The following is a 25,811-nucleotide window of genomic DNA, read 5'->3' on the forward strand; positions in this document are numbered from 1 at the left end:
TGAAACCTGACTGATTAGGATCAAGAAGGTCATTCTGAGAGAGATAGCAAGAGAGCTGGCCAAGGACGGCACGTTCAAGAGTTTTGGAGAGAAAGGAAAGAAGGGATACTGGTCTGTAGTTGTTGACATCGGAGGGATCGAGTGTAGGTTTTTTCAGAAGGGGTGCAACTCTCGCTCTCTTGAAGACGGAAGGGACGTAGCCAGCGGTCAAGGATGAGTTGATGAGCGAGGTGAGGTAGGGGGAGAAGGTCTCCAGAAATGGTCTGGAGAAGAGAGGAGGGGATAGGGTCAAGTGGGCAGGTTGTTGGGCGGCCGGCCGTCACAAGACGCGAGATTTCATCTGGAGAGAGAGGGGAGAAAGAGGTCAAAGCACAGGGTAGGGCAGTGTGAGCAGGACCAGCAGTGTCGTTTGACTTAGCAAACGAGGATCGGATGTCGTCAACCTTCTTTTCAAAATGGTTGACGAAGTCATCCGCAGAGAGGGAGGAGGGGGGGGAGGAGGATTCAGGAGGGAGGAGAAGGTAGCAAAGAGCTTCCTAGGGTTAGAGGCAGATGCTTGGAGTTTAGAGTGGTAGAAAGTGGCTTTAGCAGCAGAGACAGAAGAGGAAAATGTAGAGAGGAGGGAGTGAAAGGATGCCAGGTCCGCAGGGGAGGCGAGTTTTCCTCCATTTCCGCTCGGCTGCCCGGAGCCCCTGTTCTGTGAGCTCGCAGTGAGTCGTCGAGCCACGGAGCAGGAGGGGAGGACCGAGCCGGCCTGGAGGATAGGGGACAGAGGAAATCAAAGGATGCAGAGAGGGAGGAGAGGAGGGTTGAGGAGGCAGAATCAGGAGATAGGTTGGAGAAGGTTTGAGCAGAGGGAAGAGATGATAGGATGGAAGAGGAGAGAGTAGCGGGAGAGAGAGAGCGAAGGTTGGGACGGCGCAATACCATCCGAGTAGGGGCAGAGTGAGAAGTGTTGGATGAGAGCGAGAGGGAAAAGGATACAAGGTAGTGGTCGGAGACTTAGAGGGGAGTTGCAATGAGATTAGTGGAAGAACAGCATCTAGTAAAGATGAGGTCAAGCGTATTGCCTGCCTTGTGAGTAGGGGGGGAAGGTGAGAGGGTGAGGTCGAAAGAGGAGAGGAGTGGAAAGAAGGAGGCAGAGAGGAATGAGTCGAAGGTAGACGTGGGGAGGTTAAAGTCACCCAGATATATATATATATATACATATATATACATCATACATATATACATACATACATACATACATACATACACACACACACACACACACACACACACACACACATATATATAGTTGAAGTCGGAAGTTTACATACACTTAGGTTAGAGTAATTAAAACTCGCTTTTCAACCACTCCACAAATTTCTTGTTAATAAACTATAGTTTTGGGAAGTCGGTTAGGACATCTACTTTGTGCATGACACAAGTCATTTTTCCAACAATTGTTTACAGACAGATTATTTCACTTATAATTCACTGTATCACAATTCCAGTGGGTCGAAGTTTACATACACTAACTTGACTGTGCCTTTAAACAGCTTGTAAAAATCCAGAAACTGATGTCATGGCTTTAGAAGCTTCTGATAGGCTAATTTACATAATTTGAGTCAATTGGAGGTGTACCTGTGGATGTATTTCAAGGCCTACCTTCAAACTCAGTGCCTCTTTGCTTGACATCATGTGGAAATCAAAAGAAATCAGCCAAGACCTCAGAAAAAAATTGTAGACCTCCACAAGTCTGGTTCATCCTTGGCAGCAATTTACAAATCCTGAAGCTACCACGTTAATCTGTACAAACAATAGTACGCAAGTATAAACACCATGGGACCACGCAGCTGTCATACCGCTCAGGAAGGAGACGCGTTCTGTCTCCTAGAGATTAACATACTTTGGTGCGAAAAGTGCAAATCAATCCCAGAACAACAGCAAAGGACCTTGTGAAGATGGTGGAGGAAACGGGTACAAAAGTATCTATATCCACAGTAAAACGAGGCCTATATTGACATAACCTGAAAGGCCACTCAGCAAGGAAGAAGCCACTGCTCCAAAACTATGGTTTGCAACTGCACATGGGGACAAAGATCGTACTTTTTGGAGAAATGTCCTCTGGTCTGATGAAACAAAAATAGAACTGTTTGGCCATAATGACCATCGTTATGTTCAGAGGAAAAAGGGGGAGGCTTGCAAGCCGAAGAACACCATCCCAACCGTGAAGCACGGGGGTGGCAGCATCATGTTGTGGGGGTGCTTTGCGGCAGGAGTGACTGGTTTCTTCACAAAATAGATGGCATCATGAGAAGGAAAATTATGTGGATATATTGAAGCAACATCTCAAGACATCAGTCAGGAAGTTAAAGCTTGGTCGCAAATGGGTCTACCAAATGGACAATGACCCCAAGCATACTTCCAAAGTTGTGGCAAAATGGCTTAAGGACAACAAAGTCAAGGTATTGGAGTGGCCACAAAGCCCTGACTGGGCCAAAATTCACCCAACTTATTGTGGGAAGCTTGTGGAAGTCTACCCGAAATGTTTGACCAAAGTTAAACAATTTAAAGTCAATGCTACCAAATACTAATTGAGTGTATGTAAACGTCTGACCCACTGGGAATGTGATGAAAGAAATAAAAGCTGAAATAAAATCATTCTCTACTATTATTCTGACATTTCACATTCTTAAAATAAAGTGGTGATCCTAACTGACCTAAGACAGGGGATTTTTTCTAGGATTAAATGTCAGGAATTGTGAAAAACTGAGTTTAAATGTATTTGGCTAAGGTGTATGTAAACTTCCGACTTCAACTGTACATACACACACATACACACCATATGCGCACGATGCCACTCACACACACTAATTTCCTGCTTGCTCAAACCTCTCAATGCTTAAGTTTAGGCATTAATTCAGAATGGTTAAGGAAAGAGAGCCCATCCGCCAACCCCACCTCCCTAGTTAACCACAACCCTACTTGATGATAATAGCGTGCACTGTTGCCCCTAGTGACCGGTTTTGAAAGCATCTCCTGACGTCCTGGGACCTGGACGGACGTCGAATAACCCCTTGGATCTCGAGTTACCTGACTGCTCCTCCATCCCAATCTCTCGTTCTGTCCTTTTCTCACTCCCTCCCCTCTGGTTAATATATCAGACTGATGTCTTCTCTTTCTCCAAACACACTGGTGATGCACAGATAGCATGGGCTGGTTATCAGGGATATTGAGACCTTGTGTGTGTGTGCTCGCTCGCACACATGTATGTAGACCTTTGATGTCTTCCTTGAGACATTTCCCTGATACACCTTTGTCTTCTATCTCCCGTTGTGCTGCCCGTCTCTCTCTCCAGCTCCAGTGATCGACCATGTCCAGATGAGACACTGTTTATAACTGGAAGTATTGGCGATAACACAGTTACACACAAACGTGTGAACACACACACGCTCCCCATCTCAAACAAATAGACACTTACGGAAGAGTGTTGATAAGGCAGACTTGCCTCTCTGCCTGTGCATACTATAGATTAGACGTTGATATAGGTGACATAGAGAGGTTGAGTGGATGTAGAAGCATGGTATGCTGATAAGAGGGCACGGCGTGGAGAGGGCACAACAAAACCTATTCCCCCTCAGGAGACTGAAAAGATTTGGCATGGGTCCTCAGATCCTCAAAAGGTTCTACAGCTGCACCATCAAGAGCATCCTGACTGGTTGCATCACTGCCTGCTATGGCAACTGCTCAGCCTCCGACCGCAAGGCACTACAGAGGGTAGTGTGTATGGCCCAGTACATCACTGGGGACAAGCTTCCTGCCACCCAGGATCTCTATACCAGGTGGTGTCAGAGGAAGGCCCTAAAAATTGTCAAAGACTCCAGCCACCCTAGTCATAGACTGTTCTCTCTGCTACCGCTCGGCAAGCGATACCGGAGCACCAAGTCTAGGTCCAAGAGGCTTCTAAACAGCTTCTACCCCCAAGCCATAAGACTCCTGAACTTCTAATCAAATGGCTACTCAGACTATTTGCATTGCCCCCCCTCTTTACACCGCTGCTACTCTCTGTTGTTATCAGCTATCCATAGTCACTTTAATTACTCTACCTACATGTACATATTACCTCAACTAACCGGTGCCCCCGCACATTGACTCTGTACCGGTTCCCCCCTGTATATAGTCTCGCTACTGTTATTTTACTGCTGCTCTTTAATTACTTGTTACTTTTATCTCTTATTCTTATCCATCTTTTTTTGAAACTGCATTGTTGGTTAGGGGCTCGTAAGTAAGCATTTCACTGTAAGGTCTACACCTGTTGTATTCGGGGGATGTGACTAAAAACATTTGATTGGATTTGATGAGCTGTCGTTGACTGAAGCCACTCGGTATTCATGGAAGAGGGGGCATCAGACAGTACATTGGTAAAGTATTCAGACCCCTTCACTTTTTCCACATTTTGTTGTGTTACATGCTTATTCTAAAATGGATTAAATACCTCATCAATCTACACACAATAATATCCCTTAATTACAAAGTGAAAATCGTTTTTTAGACATTTTTGCAAATGTATTAAAAATAAAAACAGAAATACCTTATTCACATAAGTATTCAGACCCTTTGCTTTGACACTCCAAATTGAGCTCAGGTGCATTCTGTTACCATTGATCATCCTTGAGATGTTTCTACAACATGATTGGAGTCCACCTGTGGTAAATTCAGTTGATAGGATATGATTTGGAAAGGAACACACCTGTCTATATAAGGTCCCACAGTTGACAGGGCATGTCAGACCAAAAACCAAGCCATGAGGTCGAAGGAATTGTCCGTAGCGCTCCGAGACATGATTGTGTCAAGGCACAGATCTGGGGAAGGCTACCAAAAAATTTCTGCAGCATTGAAGGTCCCCAAGAACACAGTGGCCTCCATCATTCTTAAATGGAAGAAGTTTGGAATCACCAAGACTCTTCCTAGAGCTGGCCGCCCACCCAAATTGAGCAATCGAGGGATAAGGGCCATTTGCTAAAAGGCCTAAAGGACTCTGACCATGAGAAACAAGATTCTCTGGTCTGATGAAACCAAGATAGATCTCTTTGGCCTGAATGCCAAGCATCACAACTGGAGGAAACCAGGCACCGCTCATCAGCTGGCCTATACTATCCCACTGTGAAGCATGGTGGTGGCAGCACACAGCTAAGACAATGCTGGAGTGGCTTTGGGGCAAGTCTCTGAATGTCCTTGAGTGGCCCAGCCAGAGCCTGGACTTGAACCTGATCGACCATCTCTGGAGAGACCTGACAATAGCTGTGCAGCGACGCTCCCCATCCAACCTGACAGAGCTTGAAAAGATCTTCAGAGAAGAATGGGAGAAACTCCCCAAATACAGGTGTGCCAAGCTTGTAGCGTCATACCCAAGAAGACTTGAGGCTGTAATCGCTGCCAAAGGTGCTTCAACAATGTACTGAGTAAAGGGTCTGAATACTTATGTCAATGTAATATTTAAGTTGGGTTTTTGCTTTGTCATTATGGGGTATTGTGTGTTGATTGATGAGGGAAAAAAACAATTTAATCCAGTTTAGAATAAGCCTGTAATGTAACAAAATGTGGGGGGGGGGGTTGTGTGTGTGATCTGATATAATCAGCGTCTCCGTTTCCCCTTTGTCATTCAAGCAGGTGAACACATGCGCACGCACACACACCCACACACACGTGCACCCACACACACAATCACTTTGCCATTTAAAGTTCATGAATCTGTTAGTAGGCAACTAGACATGGCAGGTAGCCTAGTGGTTAGAGCGTTGGGCCAGTAACCGAAAGGTTGCTGGATCGAATCCCTGAGCTGACAAGGTAAAAATCTGTCGTTCTGCCCCTGAACAAGGCACTGTTCCCTGGTAGGCTGTGTATTTGTAATAAGAATTTGTTCTTAACTGACTTGCCTAGTTAAATAAAGGTTAAATAAAACATTTAAAAAACACTGATCCACTGGGGTTGTGTTTACAGACTGTGCTGCTCAAACACACACACACACACACACCATGATCAATGAACTGTGATTATCTCTGTTTGGTTTGGCGGCAGATTGTGGAAGGGAGAGTGGAAAGACAAGAGAAAGACGGTGAAAGACTAAGTGCTTTAATGGGACTGAGAGGGAGATAGATAGGGGATGAGAGGGAGATAGATAGGGGATGAGAGGGAGATAGATAGGGGATGAGAGGGAGATAGATAGGGGATGAGAGGGAGATGGATAGGGGATGAGATGGAGATGTTGAGGGAGATAGATAGGGGATGAGAGGGAGGAGATGTTGAGATAGATAGGGGATGAGAGGGAGGAGATGTTGAATGCGATAGATAGTGGATGAGAGGGAGATGGATAGGGGATGAGAGGGATATGTTGAATGAGATAGATGGTGGATGAGAGGGAGGAGATGTTGAATGAAAGATGGTGGATGAGAGGAAGATGTTGAGGGAGATAGATGGGGGATGAGAGGGAGATAGATGGGGGATGAAAGGGAGATATTGAGGGAGATAGATAGTGGATGAGAGGGAGATGTTGAGGGAGATAGATAGTGGGTGAGAGGGAGATAGATAGTGGGTGAGAGGGAGATAGATAGTGGGTGAGAGGGAAATAGATAGTGGGTGAGAGGGAGATGGATAGTGGGTGAGAGGGAGATGGATTGTGGGTGAGAGGGAGATGGATAGTGGGTGAGAGGGAGATGGATAGTGGGTGAGAGGGAGATGGATAGTGGGTGAGAGGGAGATGTTGAGGGAGATAGATAGTGGGTGAGAGGGAGATGGATAGTGGGTGAGAGGGAGATGGATAGTGGGTGAGAGGGAGATGGATAGTGGGTGAGAGGGAGATGGATAGTGGGTGAGAGGGAGAGAGGGCAAAGGAGTTTCAGTGAGAGAGGGAATTGGAGGAAAAAATAATTAAGGAAAGAGAAGTTGCAAGGGAGGCAACGTGACTGAAAGAGAGAAAGTGAAAGAGAAATAGGGAGAGTAAGAGTGACAGGGAGAGCGAGAGTGACAGAGAGCGGCAGAGTGAGAGAGGATAGTGGAGTGACCTTCTGCCAGGTACTTACTAATGAGTCGACAGGGAACGTCTCCGCCCTGCCATTACCCAGGTCACTTCACTCCTAGTACCGGCCAATCAGCAGACAGACCTGCCTCAGCCCTTTGTCCCTTTAGATCAGCTAGAACTGACTGGTAATAGGCACCATTTTAGATTGTGTAACTCTGAGAAAGACTTCTGATTTTGCTGAGCTAGTTTTCATAATTGTGTGTGTGTGTGCGGGTGGGGAATCTGACTGATTAAGGTTTTGATTTCACACCCATTAGGGTGTCAAAGGCCCTGGGGCGTTGAGACTGTACACTGCTGCTGAAACAGATCCAGGCTAACGTTAACCAACTGTATGCTAACTCCAACACACACAGAGACTTGTCCAGGCACTAACGAATGCTAACTCCAATGCTCAGACTGGTCCAGGCTAACTCGCTAACCAGCGCTAACTCCACCACTCACAGACACTGGTCCAGGCTAAAGTGCTAACGAATTCTACCTTCACCACTCACCGACACTTGCCCAGGCTAATGCTAACCAACAATAAGTCCACCACACTCTCTCTCCTCCGCTGTTCAGGAATTCACTTTGCATATCCCCCTTCATATCTGATTGGTACAGACATGGCTCAATGACAGCTGACCTATCCTGTCAGAGTGCTGTGAGTTGTGAGTGATTCCCGATGCCCCTGATTAGGTGTGTCCTGCTGGGGCCCAGATAATAAATGCAATTTTGTGTGTGTGTAAGTGTGAGTTTATGCATGGACTTGTGTGTCTTTTGTGCCTTCAGAAAGTATTAATACCCCTGGACTTTTTCTCCATTTTGTTGTCTTGATTAAATTGAGATTGTTTTGTCACTGGCCTACACACAATAGCCCATAATGTCAAAGTGGAGTTACATTACTGTTCAACAGTTTGGGGCCACTTAGAAATGTCCTTGTTTTTGAAAGAAAAACTAATCGTAGTTTATAATTTTGAAAGGCTAATTGATCATTAGAAACCCCTTTTGCAATTATGATAGCATAGCCAAAAACTGTTGTTCTGATTAAAGAAGCAATAAAACGGTCCTTCTATAGAATAGTTGAGTATCTGGAGCATCAGCATTTGTGGGTTCGATTACAGGCTCAAAATGACCAGAAACAAATAACTTTCTTTGAAACTCATCAGTCTATTCTTGTTCTGAGAAATGAAGGCTATTCCATGCAAGAAACTGAAGATCTTGTACAATGCTGTGTACTACTCCCTTCACAGAACAGCTCTGTGGCTCTAACCAGAATAGAAAGAGGAGTGGGAGGCCCCGGTGCACAACTGAGCTAGAGGACAAGTACATTAGAGTGTCTAGTTTGAGAAACAGACGCCTCACAAGTCCTCAACTGGCAGCTTCATAAGATAGTACCCGGAAAACACCAGTCTCAATGTCAACAGTGAAGAGGCGACTCCGGGATGCTGGCCTTTCCAGGCAGAGTTCCTCTGTCCAGTGTCTGTGTTCTTGTGCCCATCTTAATCTTTCCTTTTTTTGGCCAGTCTGAGATATGGCTTTTTCTTTGTTACTCTGCCTAGAAGGCCAGCATCCCGGAGTCGCCTCTTCACTGTTGATGTTGAGACTGGTGTTTTGCGGTTACTATTTAATTAAGCTGCCAGTTGAGGACTTGTGAGGCATCTGTTTCTCAAACTAGACACTCTAATGTACTTGTCCTCTAGCTCAGTTGTGCACCGGGGCCTCCCACTCCTCTTTCTATTCTGGTTCGAGCCAGTTTGCACTGTTCTGTGAAGGGAGTAGTACACAGCTTTGTATGAGATCTTCAGTTTTTTGTACATTTCTCACATGGAGTAGCCTTCATTTCTCAGAACAAGAATAGACTGATGAGTTTCAAAGAAAGTCCTTTGTTTCTGGTCATTTTGAGCCTGTAATCGAACCCACAAATGCTGATGCTCCAGATACTCAACTATTCTATACAAGGACAGTTTTTTTGCTTCTTTAATCAGAACAACAGTTTTCAGCTGTGCTAACATAATTGCAAAAGGGTTTTCTAAGGATCAATAAGCCTCTTTAAAATGATGAACTTGGATTAGCTAACACAGCGTGCCATTGGAACACAGGAATGATTGTTGCTGATAATGGGCCTCCGTACGCCAATGTAGATCTTCCATAAAAAATCTGCCGTTTCCAGCTACAATAGTCATTTACAACATTAACAATGTCTACACTGTATTTCTGATCAATTTGATGTCATTTTAATGGACAAAAAATTGCTTTTCTTTCTAAAACAAGGACATTTCTTTCTTTTATTATATATTTTTTTTACCCCTTTTTTCTCCCCAATTTCGTGGTATCCCGTACGAACTCGGGAGAGGCAAAGGTCGAGAGCCATGCGTCCTCCAAAACACAACCCAACCGCACTGCTTCTTGACACAGCGCACATCCAACCCGGAAACCAGCCGCACCAATGTGTTGGAGGAAACATCATACACCTGGCGACCTGGTCAGCATGTACTGCGCCCGGCCCGCCACAGGAGTCGCTAGTGCGCGATGAGACGAGGATATCCCTGCCGGCCAAACCCTCCCCTAACCCGGACAACGCTAGGCCAATTATGTGCCGCCCCATGGGCATCCCGGTTGCGGCCGGCAGCGACAGAGCCTGGGCTCGAACCCAGAATCTCTGGTGGCACAGCTAGCACTGCGATGCAGTGCCTTAGACCACTGCGCCACCCGGGAGGCCTAACAAGGACATTTCTAAGTGACCCCAAACTTTTGAACGGTTGTGTATGTTTTTCTAAATGTTTTATAAATTAATTTAAAATAAAAAGCTGAAATGTAACATGATTTTTGAATCTCTGCCTCAGCTCTGCCACTCTCCATATTTTCAAGCATAGTTGCGGCTGTTCATGTTATGGGTATGCTTGTAATCGTTAAGGACGGGGGAGTTGTCCAGATAAAACATTTACAAAATGGACCTAATCACAGGCAAAATCCTAGAGGAAAACCTGTTTCAGTCTGCTTTCCACCAGACACTGAGCAATTAATTAACCTTTCAGCAGGACAATAATCTAAAACGCAAGGTCAACTTTCCACTGGAGTTGCTTACCAAGAAGACCGTGAATGTTCCTGAATGGCCGAGTTACAGATGTTGACTTAAATCTACTTGAAAATCTATGGCAAGACCTGAAAATGGTTGTCTAGCAATGATCAGCATTCACTTTGACAGAGCTTGAAGAATTCTGAAAAGAATAATGGGCAAATGTAGCAAAATCCAGGTGTGGAAAGCTCTTAGAGACTTACCCAGAAAGACTCACAGCTGTAATCGCTGCCAAAGGTGCTTCTACAAAGTATTGACTCGGGTGTGAATACTTATGTAAATCAGATATTTATGCATTTCATTTTCAATACATTTGCTAAAATATCAAAAAACATGTTTTCACTTTGTCATTATGTGGTATTGTGTGTCGATGGATGAGAAAAATATATACAGTATGTAATCTATTTTGAATTCAGGCTGTAACACAACAAAATGTGGAATAAGTGAATGGGTATGAATACTTTCCAAAAGCACCGTATATTGTAATGTTCTGGTTACTACCTTTTGCTGTGTGGTGTCCTGCTTTGTGTGGCTGTGTTGCTAAGGCAACCCCTTTTGGATTTGGAAACTAAATGATTTTAAGCACGCCGAGAGGAAAGATTATTTAGAAATACACTTTATTAAAGAGAATCAACTCTTTAATAAAAAAACAGTACTTAATTATTGAAATACACTGACAGGACGTATAATCATTAGACTAATTTGAATAATGATGTTTCCTTCCCCTGATACCACGTTACAAAAGGAAGTGTGCGCAAATGGCAATAATGAACATGCCATCAAGATATTGTTTTATCTTTCATGTGCTGTTTTCCATTCATTAGTGTAGATTATATCTTTCCACAACCTCCCTTGTTCCCAGAGAGGCTTCGCGCACACATGTGCACGCGCACACACACACACACTTCCAGCTCCATCAATTTACCCTGGAATCTCCCAACCTGCACTAGGCCCAATTAGAATAATGACTATCCATACATTAACACACAATTCCTCACTCACACCTGGCGTCTGCTGGAAATAATGGGTTTCACCATTGGGCATGACATTAAAAGCATAACACACTGTGCGCACACACACACACACACACACACACACACACTAACACACATTCTCTCACATGCACATATACACTCTCTCTCTCTCGCTCTCAATTCAATTCAAGGGGCTTTATTGGCATGGGAAACATATGTTTACATTGCCAAAGCAAGTGAAATGGATCAACAAAGTGAAATAAACAATAAAAAGTGAACAGTAAATATTACTCATACAAGTTCCAAAATAATAGACATTTCAAATGTCATGTCTATATACAGTGTTGTAACAATGTGCAAATAGTTAAAGTAGAAAAGAGAATATAAATAAACATAAATATGGGTTATATTTACAATGGTGTTTGTTCTTCACTGGTTGCCCTTTTCTTGTGGCAACAGGTCACACATCTTGCTGCTGTGATGACATACTGTGGTATTTCACCCAGTAGATATGGGAGTTTATCAAAATTGGATTTGTTTTTGAATTCTCTGTGGGTCTGTGTAATCTGAGGGAAATATGTGTCTCTAATATGGTCATACATTTGGCAGGAGGTTAGGAAGTGCAGTTCTGTTTCCACCTCATTTTGTGTGCAGTGTGCACATAGCCTGTCTTCTCTTGAGAGCCAGGTCGGCCTACGGCAGCCTTTCTCAATAGCAAGGCTATGCTCACTGAGTCTGTACATAGTCAAAGATTTCCTTAATTTTGGGTCAGTCACAGTGGTCAGGTATTCAGTGGTCAGGGCTTTGCCTAATGAGCATGACATTAACACATGCAAGCACACACACACACACACACACACACACACACACACACACACACACACACACACACAAATACACAACTGAGTTGTTTATGCCAGGTGGGGGAGATAAGTAATAGAAGAGGGAGTGTTGCTCCTACTCCCACTCTTTCTCATGTTCCCTGATCTGAAACGTCACCTGGTATTCCATGTGGAACAGTAACTTTACAATCGAACTGACGTAGCGTGTGTGTTTCTCCGTGATTGTGTGTGTGCTCTGAACAGGCGTGGCATGTTTATTAAGCGTCCAATTGTCAGCCATGACATGTTCATTAGCTGGCCTTGCATTGTGAACACTGAGACTCTTGAGAGGTGTATCTGAGGTCTTAATGAACCAGGAGGGAGGGAGGGGGAGGAAGGGCGGGTGGAAAGGGAGAGGGAGAGTGAGAGGAAGGGGGAAGGGGGAAAGAAAGAGGGAGAGGAGTGTAGCATCACAGAGGGAGAGGAGAGGAGTGTAGCATCACAGGGGGAGAGGAGAGGAGTGTAGCATCACAGAGGGAGATGAGAGAAGTGTTGCATCACAGGGGGAGATGAGAGAAGTGTAGCATCACAGAGGGAGAGGAGAGGAGTGTAGCATCACAGAGGGAGAGGAGAGGAGTGTAGCATCACTGAGGGAGATGAGAGAAGTGCGCATCACTGAGGGAGATGAGAGAAGTGTTGCATCACAGGGGAGATGAGAGAAGTGTTGCATCACAGGGGGAGATGAGAGAAGTGTAGCATCACAGAGGGAGAGGAGAGGAGTGTAGCATCACAGAGGGAGAGGAGAGGAGTGTAGCATCACAGGGAGAGAGGAAAGAAGTGCAGCATCACAGGGGGAGAGGAGTGTAGCATCACAGAGGGAGAGGAGTGTAGCATCACAGAGGGAGATGAGAGAAGTGTTACATCACTGTGGGAGAGGAGAGAAGTGCTGCATCACAGGGGGAGAGAAGTGCAGCATCACAGGGGGAGAGAAGAGGAGTGTAGCATCACAGAGGGAGAGGAGTGTAGCATCACAGAGGGAGAGGAGTGTAGCATCACCGAGGGAGAGGAGAGAAGTAGCATCACCGAGGGAGAGGAGAGAAGTAGCATCACCGAGGGAGAGGAGAGAAGTGTAGCATCACAGAGGGAGAGGAGAGGAGTGTTGCATCACAGAGGGAGAGGAGTGTAGCATCACAGAGGGAGATGAGAGAACTGTTACATCACTGTGGGAGAGGAGAGAAGTGCTGCATCACAGGGGGAGAGAAGTGCAGCATCACAGGGGGAGAGAAGAGGAGTGTAGCATCACAGAGGGAGAGGAGTGTAGCATCACAGAGGGAGAGGAGAGGAGTGTAGCATCACCGAGGGAGAGGAGAGAAGTAGCATCACCGAGGGAGAGGAGAGAAGTAGCATCACCGTGGGAGAGGAGAGAAGTGTAGCATCACAGAGGGAGAGGAGAGGAGTGTTGCATCACAGAGGGAGAGGAGTGTAGCATCACAGAGGGAGAGGAGAGAAGTAGCATCACCGAGGGAGAGGAGAGAAGTAGCATCACCGAGGGAGAGGAGAAAAGTGTAGCATCACCGAGGGAGAGGAGAAAAGTGTAGCATCACAGAGGGAGAGGAGAGAAGTGTAGCATCACAGAGGGAGAGGAGAGGAGTGTAGCATCACAGAGGGAGAGGAGTGTAGCATCACAGAGGGAGATGAGATAAGTGTTGCATCACTGAGGGGGAGAGAGAAGTGTTGCATCACAGGGGAGAGGAAGTGCAGCATCACAGAGGGAGAGGAGAGGAGTGTAGCATCACAGAGGGAGAGGAGTGTAGCATCACAGAGGGAGAGGAGTGTAGCATCACCGAGGGAGAGGAGAGAAGTAGCATCACCGAGGGAGAGGAGAGAAGTAGCATCACAGAGGGAGAGAGAGTGTAGCATCACAGAGGGAGAGGAGAGGAGTGTAGCATCACAGAGGGAGAGGAGTGTAGCATCACAGAGGGAGAGGAGAAGTAGCATCACAGAGGGAGAGGAGAGAAGATAGCATCACCGAGGGAGAGAGAGAAGTGTAGCATCACCGAGGGAGAGGAGAGAAGTGTAGCATCACAGAGGGAGAGGAGAGAAGTGTAGCATCACAGAGGGAGAGGAGAGGAGTGTAGCATCACAGAGGGAGAGGAGAAGTGTAGCATCACAGAGGGAGATGAGATAAGTGTTGCATCACAGAGGGAGAGAGGAGTGTAGCATCACAGAGGGAGAGGAGAGGAGTGTAGCATCACAGAGGGAGAGGAGAGGAGTGTAGCATCACAGAGGGAGAGGAGGTGTAGCATCACAGAGGGAGAGGAGTGTAGCATCACAGAGGGAGAGGAGTGTAGCATCACAGAGGGAGAGGAGGAAGTGTAGCATCACAGAGGGAGAGGAGTGTAGCATCACAGAGGGAGAGGAGAGGAGTGTAGCATCACAGAGTGAGAGGAGTGTAGCATAGCACAGAGTGAGAGGAGTGTAGCATCAGGAGGAAGTGTAACAGAGGGAGAGGAGAGAAGTGTAGCATCACAGAGGGAGAGGAGAGAAGTGTAGCATCACAGAGGGAGAGGAGAGAAGTGTAGCATCACAGAGGGAGAGGAGTGTAGCATTACAGAGGGATAGGAGAGGAGTGTAGCATCACAGAGGGAGAGAAGTGCAGCATCACAGAGGGAGAGGAGTGTAGAATCACTGAGGGAGATGAGAGGAGTGTAGCATCACAGAGGGAGAGGAGAGGAGTGTAGCATCACAGAGGGAGAGGAGAGAAGTGCTGCATCACAGAGGGAGAGGAGAGAAGTGCTGCATCACAGAGGGAGAGGAGAGAAGTGCTGCATCACAGAGGGAGAGGAGAGAAGCGTTGCATCACTGAGGGAGAGGAGAGGAGTGTAGCATCACCGAGGGAGAGGAGAAACGTGTAGCATCACAGAGGGAGAGGAGTGTAGCATCACAGAGGGAGATGAGAGAAGTGTTGCATCACAGAGGGAGAGGAGAGGAGTGTAGCATCACAGAGGGAGATGAGATAAGTGTTGCATCACAGGGGGAGAGAGGAGTGTAGCATCACAGAGGGAGAGGAGAGGAGTGTAGCATCACAGAGGGAGAGGAGAGGAGTGTAGCATCACAGAGGGAGAGGAGTGTAGCATCACAGAGGGAGAGGAGTGTACCATCACAGAGGGAGAGGAGTGTAGCATCACAGAGGGAGATGAGATAAGTGTTGCATCACAGGGGGAGAGAGGAGTGTAGCATCACAGAGGGAGAGGAGAGGAGTGTAGCATCACAGAGGGAGAGGAGAGGAGTGTAGCATCACAGAGGGAGAGGAGTGTAGCATCACAGAGGGAGAGGAGTGTAGCATCACAGAGGGAGAGGAGTGTAGCATCACAGAGGGAGAGGAGTGTAGCATCACAGAGGGAGAGGAGTGTAGCATCACAGAGGGAGAGGAGTGTAGCATCACAGAGTGAGAGGAGTGTAGCATAGCATCACAGAGGAGAGGAGTGTAGCATCACAGAGGGAGAGGAGAGAAGTGTAGCATCACAGAGGGAGAGGAGAGAAGTGTAGCATCACAGAGGGAGAGGAGAGAAGTGTAGCATCACAGAGGGAGAGGAGTGTAGCATTACAGAGGGATAGGAGAGGAGTGTAGCATCACAGAGGGAGAGAAGTGCAGCATCACAGAGGGAGAGGAGTGTAGAATCACTGAGGGAGATGAGAGGAGTGTAGCATCACAGAGGGAGAGGAGAGGAGTGTAGCATCACAGAGGGAGAGGAGAGAAGTGCTGCATCACAGAGGGAGAGGAGAGAAGTGCTGCATCACAGAGGGAGAGGAGAGAAGTGCTGCATCACAGAGGGAGAGGAGAGAAGCGTTGCATCACTGAGGGAGAGGAGAGGAGTGTAGCATCACCGAGGGAGAGGAGAAACGTGTAGCATCACAGAGGGAGAGGAGTGTAGCATCACAGAGGGAGATGAGAGAAGTGTTGCATCACAGAGGGAGAGGAGAGGAGTGTAGCATCACAGAGGGAGAGGAGAGCAGTGTAGCATCACAGAGGGAGAGGAGTGTCGCATCACAGAGGGAGAGAAGTGTAGCATCACAGAGGGAGATGAGAGAAGTGTAGCATCACAGAGGGAGATGAGAGAAGTGTAGCATCACAGAGGGAGAGGAGTGTAGCATCACAGAGGGAGAGGAGAGGAGTGTAGCATCACAGAGGGAGAGGAGAGGAGTGTAGCATCACAGAGGGAGAAGAGAGAAGTGCTGCATCACAGAGGGAGAGGAGTGTAGCATCACAGAGGGAGAGGAGAGAAGTGCTGCATCACAGAGGGAGATGAGAGAAGTGTTGCATCACAGAGGGAGAGGAGTGTAGCATCACTGAGGGAGAGGAGAGAAGCGTTGCATCACTGAGGGAGAGGAGAGAAGCGTTGCATCACTGAGGGAGAGGAGAGAAGCGTTGCATCACAGGGGGAGAGGAGAGAAGTGTAGCATCACAGAGGGAGATGAGAGAAGTGTAGCATCACAGGGGAAGAGGAGTGTAGCATCACAGAGGGAGGTGAGAGAAGTGTAGCATCACAGAGGGAGATGAGAGAAGTGTAGCATCACAGAGGGAGATGAGAGAAGTGTTGCATCACAAGGGGAGAGGAGAGGAGTGTAGCATCACAGAGGGAGAGGAGAGAAGTGTAGCATCACAGAGGGAGAGGAGAAAAGTGTAGCATCACTGAGGGAGAGGAGAGGAGTGTAGCATCACAGAGGGAGAGGAGAGGAGTGTAGCATCACAGAGGGAGAGGAGAGGAGTGTAGCATCACAGAGGGAGAGGAGAGGAGTGTAGCATCACAGAGGGAGAGGAGAGGAGTGTTGCATCACAGAGGGAGAGGAGTGTAGCATGACAGAGGGAGAGGAGAGAAGTGTAGCATCACAGGGGGAGAGGAGAGGAGTGTAGCATCACAGAGGGAGAGGAGTGTAGCATGACAGAGGGAGAGGAGAGAAGTGTAGCATCACAGAGGGAGAGGAGTTGTAGCATGACAGAGGGAGAGGAGTGTAGCATGACAGAGGGAGAGGAGTTGTAGCATGACAAGGGGAGATGAGAGGAAAAATATATGATGTGAGGATGAATGTTGATGAATACAGTCATTATAGTGAGGATTACATACACAGAAGGAGAGAGACACGTTCATCTACTTTGTACTCATATGTTGTGTTCACTTATTCAAAACACGGGGCAGACCTGGCTCCTGCTCAACAGCTGGTGAATCTCCAGACCTTCAATCTTCATTGGCCGTGTCTTGAGGGACATACACTGATACAAATACCAGAATTATATCAAATTTACAGTGCAGTGAAAACGATTTGCCCCCTTTCTAATTTTCTCTACTTTTGCATATTTTTTATCTGATCTTCAACCAAAACCTAATATTAGATCAAGAGAACCTGAGTGAACAAATAACACAACTACCTATTTATTTCATAAACAAAGTTATGCAACACCCAATTCCCCTGTGTGAAAAAGTAATTGCCCCATTACACTCAGTAATGGGTTGTGCCATCTTTCGCTGCAATGACTCCAACCAAACGCTGTGGAGGAATTTTGGCCCACTCTTCCATGCAGAACTGCTGTAACTCAGCGACATTTGTGGGTTTTCAAGCATGAACTGCTCAAATAAAATAAAATAAAACTTTATTTGTCACATGTACACCTTACTGTGAAATGCTTACTTACAAGCCCTTAACCAACAGTGCAGTTCAAGAAGAGTTAAGAAAATATTTACCAAATAAACAAAAGTAAAAGATTATATACAGAGGGTACTGGTACCGAGGTTCGAGGTAATTTGTACATGTAGGTAGGGGTGAAGTGACTATGCATTGATAATAAACAGCGAGTAGCAGCAGTGTACAAAACAAATGGGAGGGGGGGGGGGGCTCAATGTAATAGTCCGGTGGCCATTTGATTAGTTGTTCAGCAGTCTTATGGCTTGGGGGTAGAAGCTGTTAAGGAGCCTTTTGGTCCTAGACTTGGCGCTCCGGTACCGCTTGCTGTGCTGTAGCAGGGAAAACTGTCTATGACTTGGGTGACTGGAGTCTCTGACAATTTTATGGGCTTTCCTCTGACACCGCCTATTATATAGGTCCTGCATTGCAGGAAGCTTGGCTCCAGTGATGTACTGGGCCGTACGCACTACCCTCTGTAGCGTCTTACGGTCAGATGCCGAGCAGTTGCCATAGCAGGCGGTGATGAAACCGGTCAGGATGCTCTCTGGTGCAGCTGTAGAACTTTTTGAGGATCTGGGGACCCATGCCAAATCTTTTCAGTCTCCTGATGGGGAAAAAGCTTTGTCGTGCCCTCTTCACGACTGTCTTGGTATGTTTGGACCATGATAGATCGTTGGTGATGTGGACACCAAGGAACTTGAAACTCTCGACCTGCTCCACTACAGCCCCGTTGATGTTAATGGGGGCCTGTTAGGTCCGCCTTTTCCTGTAGTCCACAATCAAGAAGTCCAGGATCCAGTTGCAGAGGGAGTGTGTTTCGTCCCAGGGTCGTTAGCTTAGTGTCGAGCTTCGTGGGCACTATGGTGTTGAATGCAGAGCTGTAGTCAATGAACAGCATTCTCACAAAGGTGTTCCTTTTGTCCAGGTGGGAAAGGGCAGTGTGGAGTGGGATTGAGATTGTGTCATCTGTGAATCTGTTGGGGCGGTATGCGAATTGGAGTGGGTCTAGGGTATCCGGGAAGATGCTGTTGATGTGAGCCATGACCAGCCTTTCAAAGCACTTCATGGCTTCCGAAATGAGTGCTACGGGGCGGTAATCATTTGGGCAGGTTACATGCTCCCGTGCATGCTTCAGTGTTGCTTGCCTCGAAGTGAGCATAAAAGACATTTAGCTAGTCTGGTAGGCTGACGGCACTGGGCAGCTCGCTTCTGGGGTTCCCTTTGTAGTCCGTAATAGTTTTCAAGCCCTGCCACATCCGGCGAGCGTCAGAGCCGGTGTAGTAGGATTCAGTCTTAATCCTGTATTGATGCTTTGCATGTTTGATAGTTCGTCTGAGGGCATAGCGGGATTTCTTATTGGCGTCCAGATTAGTGTCCCGCTCCTTGAAAGCGGCAGCTCTAGCCTTTAGCTCGATGCGGATGTTGCCTGTAATCCATGGCTTCTGGTTGGGATATGTACGTACAGTCACTGTGGAGACGACGTTGTTGATGCACTTATTGATGAAGCTGATGACTGAGGTGGTATACTCCTCAATGCCATTGGATGAATCCCGGAACATATTCCAGTCTGTGCTAGCAAAACAGTCCTGTAGGGTAGCATCCGCGTCATCTGACCACTTCCGTAGTGAGCGAGTTATTGGTACTTCCTGCTTTAGTTTTTGCTTGTAAGCAGGAATCAGGAGGATAGAATTATGATCAGATTTGCCAAATGGAGAGCGTGGGAGAGCTTTGTTTGCATTTCTGTGTGTGGAGTAAAGCTGGTCTAGAGTTTTTACATTTAAAAAAATAAAAATAAATCCTCTGTTTGCACATGTGACATACTGGTAAAAAATGTGGTAAAACTGATTTAAATTTGTTTGCATTAAAGTCCCCGGCCACTAGGAGCGCCGCTTCTGGGTGAGCATTTTCTTGTTTGCTTATGACCTTATAGAGTTGGTTGAGTGCGGTCTTAGTACCAGCATCGGTCTGTGGTGGTAAATAGACGACTACGAATAATATAGATGAGAACTCTCTTAGTAGATAGTGTGGTCTACAGCTTATCATAAGGTACTCTTCCTCAGGCGAGCAATACCTCGAGACTTCTTTAATATTAGACATCGCGCACCAGCTGTTATTTACAAAAAGACACACACCCCAACCCCTCGTCTGACCAGACGTAGCTTTTCTGTTATGTCGGCGCATTGAAAATCCCTCCAGCTCTATATTATCTGTGTCGTCATTCAGCCACGACTCAGCGTAACATAAGATATTACAGTTTTTTACAGGATAATCGTAATTTTCCATGTTAGCAAGTAGAATTGATGGCAGTGGGAGTTTACTCGCTCGCCTACGGATTCTCAAAGGCAGCCTGATCTGTGTCCTCTTTTCCTCCGTCTTTTCTTCACGCAAATGACAGAGATTTGGTCCTGTTCCCGGGAGAGGAGTATATCTTTCTCGTCGGACTCATTAAAGGAAAAAGCTTCTTCCAGTTCATGGTGAGTCATCCCAGTTCTGATCATAAGAGACGGTAGCAGCAACATTATGTACAAAATAAGTTAAAAAATAAGTTACAAACAACGCGAAAAAACGAACAAAATCGCTCAATTGGTTACCGGCATGTAAAACTTCAGCCATCCTCTTCGGCGCCATTACATTATGCTCGTTTCAAGTCCTGTCACAACCTCTCAATTGGGATTAGGTCTGACTAGGCCATTCCAAAACTTCAAATGTGTTTCTTTTTAGCCATTTTCATGTAGACTTGATTGTTTGTTTTGTATCATTGTCTTGCTGCATGACCCAGCTGTGCTTCAGCTTCAACTCAGACGGATGGCCTGACATCCTCCTGTATAATTCTCTGATACACAGCAGAATTCGTGGTTCTTTCTATTAATTATGGCTAGGGGGCAGTATTTTCACGGCTGGATAAAAAACGTACCCGATTTAATCTGGTTACTACTCCTGCCCAGTAACTAGAATATGCATATAATTATTGGCTTTGGATAGAAAACACCCTAAAGTTTCTAAAACTGTTTGAATGGTTCTGTGAGTATAACAGAACTCATATGGCAGGCCAAAATCTGAGAAGGTTTCATTCAGGAAGATTTTTTTTGTCACGAATTGCGCCATGCGCGCGACCCTTCTTTACCATTCGGATAGTGTCTGGGACGCACGAACAAAATGCCGCTATTCGGATATAACGATGGATTATTTTGGACCAAACCAACATTTGTTATTGAAGTAGCAGTCCTGGGAGTGCATTCTGACAAAGACAACAAAAGGTAATCAAACTTTTATAATAGTAAATATGATATTGGTGAGTGCTAGGGTTCCCTTTATCTAATAATATGTTTTAGTTGTAGATCAGATAACATTCAGTATCAAAAATATGCAAAAATAGAGAAAATCAGAAAGGTGCCAAATACTTTTTCACAGCACTGTACATTCTGTCAGCATCTCCCTATGTATTACCATGCTACCTGACACTGCCCGTCTCACCGTACTCTGACTATTGCCTATTGGCCTCAAGTGAAACTATCTCATTCCCCATTGGCCCTGTACGCCGCCTGTCACTCTGATCACTTCTAGTTGATGTATTGCACTCTAACTCTCTATAGAATAGTGATGCTTCTGTTGTATTCCCCTTTGGCCCACTGTCCACTGGTAGAAAGGGATGTCTTTGGAAGAGTGGAAGATGACTTGGTTTTCTTTTTACTTCACCTTTACTGTTCTCTCCTATCGTTCTCTCTCTCTCCCTCTCTCTCCATCTATATCCACCTTGTCATCCATCCCTGCACAGCTCTTCCACATGGACGGATGAAAAGGTGGATATAGATGGAGAGAGAAGGAGAGAGAGAGAACGACAGGAGAGAACAGTAAAGGTGAAGTAAAAAGAAAACAAGTCATCTTCCACTCTTCCAAAGACATCCCTGCACAGCTCTTTCTCTCTCCCCCCTCTCTCTCTGTCAACCTCTCTACCTGTCTCTCTGTCTATGTGTCACTGTCGCAGAACTTTTAGTCCCCTGATGTGGCGTTGTCTTAACAACCTGCCAAATCGACCCCTTCCTCTTACTCTCAATATGAAAAGCTTGAGTTCTTGCAGACACACTGACCTGTGTTTTGTGTATAAGATGTGTGTGTGAACAGTAATCTACAGCAGCAGTAGTTATTCTACTGGCTGTAAATGGTCTGTTATGTAAAGTGTCTGTATCTATGTCTGCATTACAGCTTTCACTCTCTCACTACATTTGTTTTCCGTCTCTGGAATTCCAAATGTGTTTAATGTGTGTGTGTGTGTATGTGTGCGAGCGCACGCGCATGTAGGTGTTGTACAGTTATCGTGAAGTCATGCAAATACTCCTTGAAATATAACTAGAATGCGCGCGCACACACACACACACACACACACACACACACACACACACACACACACACAGGCTAATGAGTGTGTCATGAGACCTGGACTTGTGTGATGATGTGAGAGGAAGTGGAGATAATCCTCACTTAATAATTCCTGTGTTCTTTTCCAAGAGTCCTGCTCCTCCAGTGCACAGCTCACGGGGTACTTTCACATATCCCTCTATATTGAACAAAAAACATATTGGAATTCTCAGCGTCACTCCAGTGAATCGCAGCACGGTACTGAATTCTTATGTGGCAAAGGTTACACACACAATCACAATGCTTAGCCACATCTGCTAACATTGCTTCTTGTTCTCCTCTCTCGCCCTCTCCATCTCCCCCTTCAGCCCAAACAGCGGACCTCCCTCTCCTCCTCCCTGGATGTCCAGAACCAGAGGCCAGTCAACCACAGCTGTGATCCCTCTGAGGTGAGCTCGTCCCTGGGCTACGCCAGCTTCAGCACCAGCCCCCCTGCCAGCCCACCAGTCAGCCCCACCCAGGACTCACCTGGCTCCAACGACGACTGCCCCCTCACAGGTACCCAGGGACAGATTCTGGACATAGCATGACTTGTAGAGAATGAGGGATCATGTCAGCTCCATTTATATAGCTTTTGAAGCTTTTAATTGGACAAATACTGGAAACAGCCAATTAGCCCCTATGAAATTGTCTTTTCCCTGGAGATTTTTAATCTATCTTCTTCCTTCCTCTTCCTTTTGCGTGTAGTGGATCTGGAAGTTTCCATCTGGAAACAATTTTCTAGTCTTTATTTCACCTTCCTCCGCATTTTACCTCTAGGCTTTTTTTAATTTTTCTCTCTGGCGTCCTCATTCACGGAGACCTTGAAGGGCGAGGGAGGGATGACACCTCGGCGATAGATTGAGTCTGTCTGGCTTTTGTGACACCTGAAATCAGCCAGAGGTAACTCTGTAGATAAGGTCTGGATCAGTGTCGTTCTTCATCCAATATCATTCTCTGGTCCTACCACCTTACGTGGGTGTCATCCAAAGTCAAGCCGACCTCTACCCTCTATCCACCTCTTGTAGATGTTCTTGTAGATCTGAGAGGAATGGAAAGATGTAAGAAATGTTGAACCAACCTCACCTTGCCCTCCAACGGGTGGGAATGTAATGTTATTGTTTAGACCTGTCCAGTCATTTCACATCTACTGTACACAAACAGTGCTGTGCTGCGTGCGTGCATCGGTGAGTGTGTGTGTGTGTTTGCGTGTCTGTAAGTATGTGCGCGTGTGTATGTATGTGTGATGTTGCTTTCAATAGCAGCTCAAACATAGAACATGTAAGAATGATCTATAGCCATTGAATTCTACCGTGCAAATACTGTATACTGTGCGTTATAGGGAAATAATGCACGCTCTAGAATGCGCTTCAAGCCAATCAGAAACAAGTATTCAAAATTGCCATGGAGTTTAATAGACCATCCTCAGGTGTAATAATTAGTTATCAATAGAATCAAGACACTCCCACTTCTAAGGACCTACTGTAAGTCTTGCAACACACACACACACACACACACACACACACACACACACACACACACACACACACACACACAGACACCTAACACCCCCCTCCCCGGCCGTGGGCAAAGGCGTCTAGCCTGTGTGTGTGGTTTTACTGTCTATTTCCTGTGTGTCGCAGTGATGATTACCAGGTGACGTGGCTGTCACCCACCCACACCTCAGCAGAGAGGAGACAGGGGGAGAGATAAGGAGAGGTGACTAGAGGAGAGAGTAGAAGAGAGGAGAACAATATGTCCTTCTCTTTCTCCATAGTTGTATTCATAGTGAGAGAGAGAGAGACCATGATCAAGTATGTGTTTATCTTTTTGTATGTGAAACAGAGGTGATTGTCAGGCGTGTGTGTGTATCACATCTCATTTGGTTATTTATGAAGAAGCAGATCAGAGGCTAGCTGCACATCCCTGGCTGTGACCCCACTCTCCCATGGTGTCTCAGGGGACCTTTCCATTTCACACCCCACACTCGTGCAGGTTACCCAGTTGTACATGCAGTTAAAGGTGCAATATACAGATATCGCTCCGTCATATCCTGGTTGCAAAAATTCTAATAGTTCACCTAATACCCGTTTATGTGACAAAACAAGCAATTTTGAGAGGGTGTAGAGAATCCGTAAACCACTGTGAAATATCTTTTCAATAACCAACAATATTGTATTTTCAGTTTGTTTGCAGCTGTTTTACAAAACCTTTCACACAAAAGTAAAACTTATGAATGGGAAGCATAGAAATAGAACAGATCAACCAACTTCTTAGACTTGCATTCAATTTTGTTTATTTATTTTTTATTGAACCTTTATTTAACGAGGCAAGTCAGTTAAGAACAAATTCTTATTTACAATAATGGCCTACCGGGGAACAGTGAGTTAACTGCCTTGTTCATGGGCAGAATGACAGATTTTTACCTTGTCAGCTCGGGGATTCGATCTAGCAACCTTTCGGTTACTGGCCCAACACTCTAACCACTAGGCTACCTGCCGCCCCATTCAATGAGAATGACAGATCTATAACTAACATTTCTATGTGAATTTGGTCAGCTTGCCCAGCTTTAAGCAGGACAAATATAAGCAACCTTTTATAACCACAGATACAGTCACATACACTCGCACACACACAAGAATGTGAAAACACGCGTACGCACACACTCCATTTCCACTATTCTCAACAGACACAAGCAAACATGGCTGGCACATCAAATCTGATACATCACAACGCGCCACCAGAGAAACAACTGTCTATCTCTCTCTCTCTCTCTGCCTCTCGCTCTCACTCTTCCTCTCTTTCGCCAGCATCCCTCTATCCGTAAACAGCCCCCAGGTCCAACTCCAGGAATAGATCTGCGCCCATTTTACTTATTTTTTTATGCGCTCTTTTTTAAGTTTTCCTCCTCTCCCCTCCTGCTCTCTACTTATTAGCTTTATAAGGTCCCTTGTGTTGTTGCCGTGGCAACAGCAAGCACATGAGGCTGAAACATTTACAGCTGGATACATCAAGTGGAGAGCGAGAGATGGGGAGAGATCGGGGGAGCGAGAGAGAGGGGTGGGCATTATCGAAGAGGAGAGAGGGAGTGAAAAAAGAGGGAGTATGAGGAGAGAGATTGTGAGAAAAAGAGATACAAACTACAGCAGATGAGGGGGGGAGGGGGGAGAGAGAAAGCCAGAGTGAGATAGAAGTAAATACATTTTCCCGCCCAACCATAAAAGGTCACCTTCCTACCTTCCTGCCTCCATCCTTCTCTCATTTTCCAAAAGCTCTCCTGTGCTAGCCAAACAGCGGCTCAACGCTGGATCAACACTGACCAAACATTTACACAACGTCCCCTCTGCTACAGGGTTGGTGTAAGCCACCTGCGTGGGTGGGCGGCAGAAAGCTAGTTATTTATAGCGGGAGTAGCATTAGCATCTGTAGGTGGTAGAGTGGATGTTTCAGAAGAACCTTTATGTAACATTTTGCTAGTTTTGCTATGGTAGGCAGAGATGTTCCCTCTGGCATGTCAACACTGCAGTACCACTCCAGCAGCAGGTGACTGCAGCAGCCTTAGTGTGTGTGTGTGTGTGCGCGCTTTCCTGTGTAAGCTTGGATTTGTTTTCTTTTGACAGAAGAACAACAGTAACATACTGTACAGCAGTGGTCTTAAACTTCATTTACTTCTCCTTTTTTCACCACAATGTCAGGTAAACAGGATGTAAATCAACTGTGTACACAGGAAGTGCTGTAATGTAAATATGAAGTCTACAGTGGTGTGGTTGATTGCTGTCTTATTTTAGAATACCTAAAACTGCCCCTCCTTCTTTCTTAAA

The 25,811-nt window shown here is 46.0% G+C and overlaps 1 protein-coding gene across 1 annotated transcript in view; it reads left to right on the plus strand.

Moving 5' to 3' along the window:
* Positions 1–25,811, plus strand: part of anks1b (ankyrin repeat and sterile alpha motif domain containing 1B) — a 323,994-nt gene that overhangs the window by 173,755 nt on the left and 124,428 nt on the right. Inside the window, 1 exon segment of the mRNA XM_045722208.1 lies at positions 22,320–22,509. Within this exon segment, the coding sequence (XP_045578164.1) occupies positions 22,320–22,509 (190 nt within the window).

This window comes from Salmo salar, chromosome ssa07 (genome assembly GCF_905237065.1).
Source record: "Salmo salar chromosome ssa07, Ssal_v3.1, whole genome shotgun sequence".
In the NCBI taxonomy this organism is placed as follows: domain Eukaryota; kingdom Metazoa; phylum Chordata; class Actinopteri; order Salmoniformes; family Salmonidae; genus Salmo; species Salmo salar.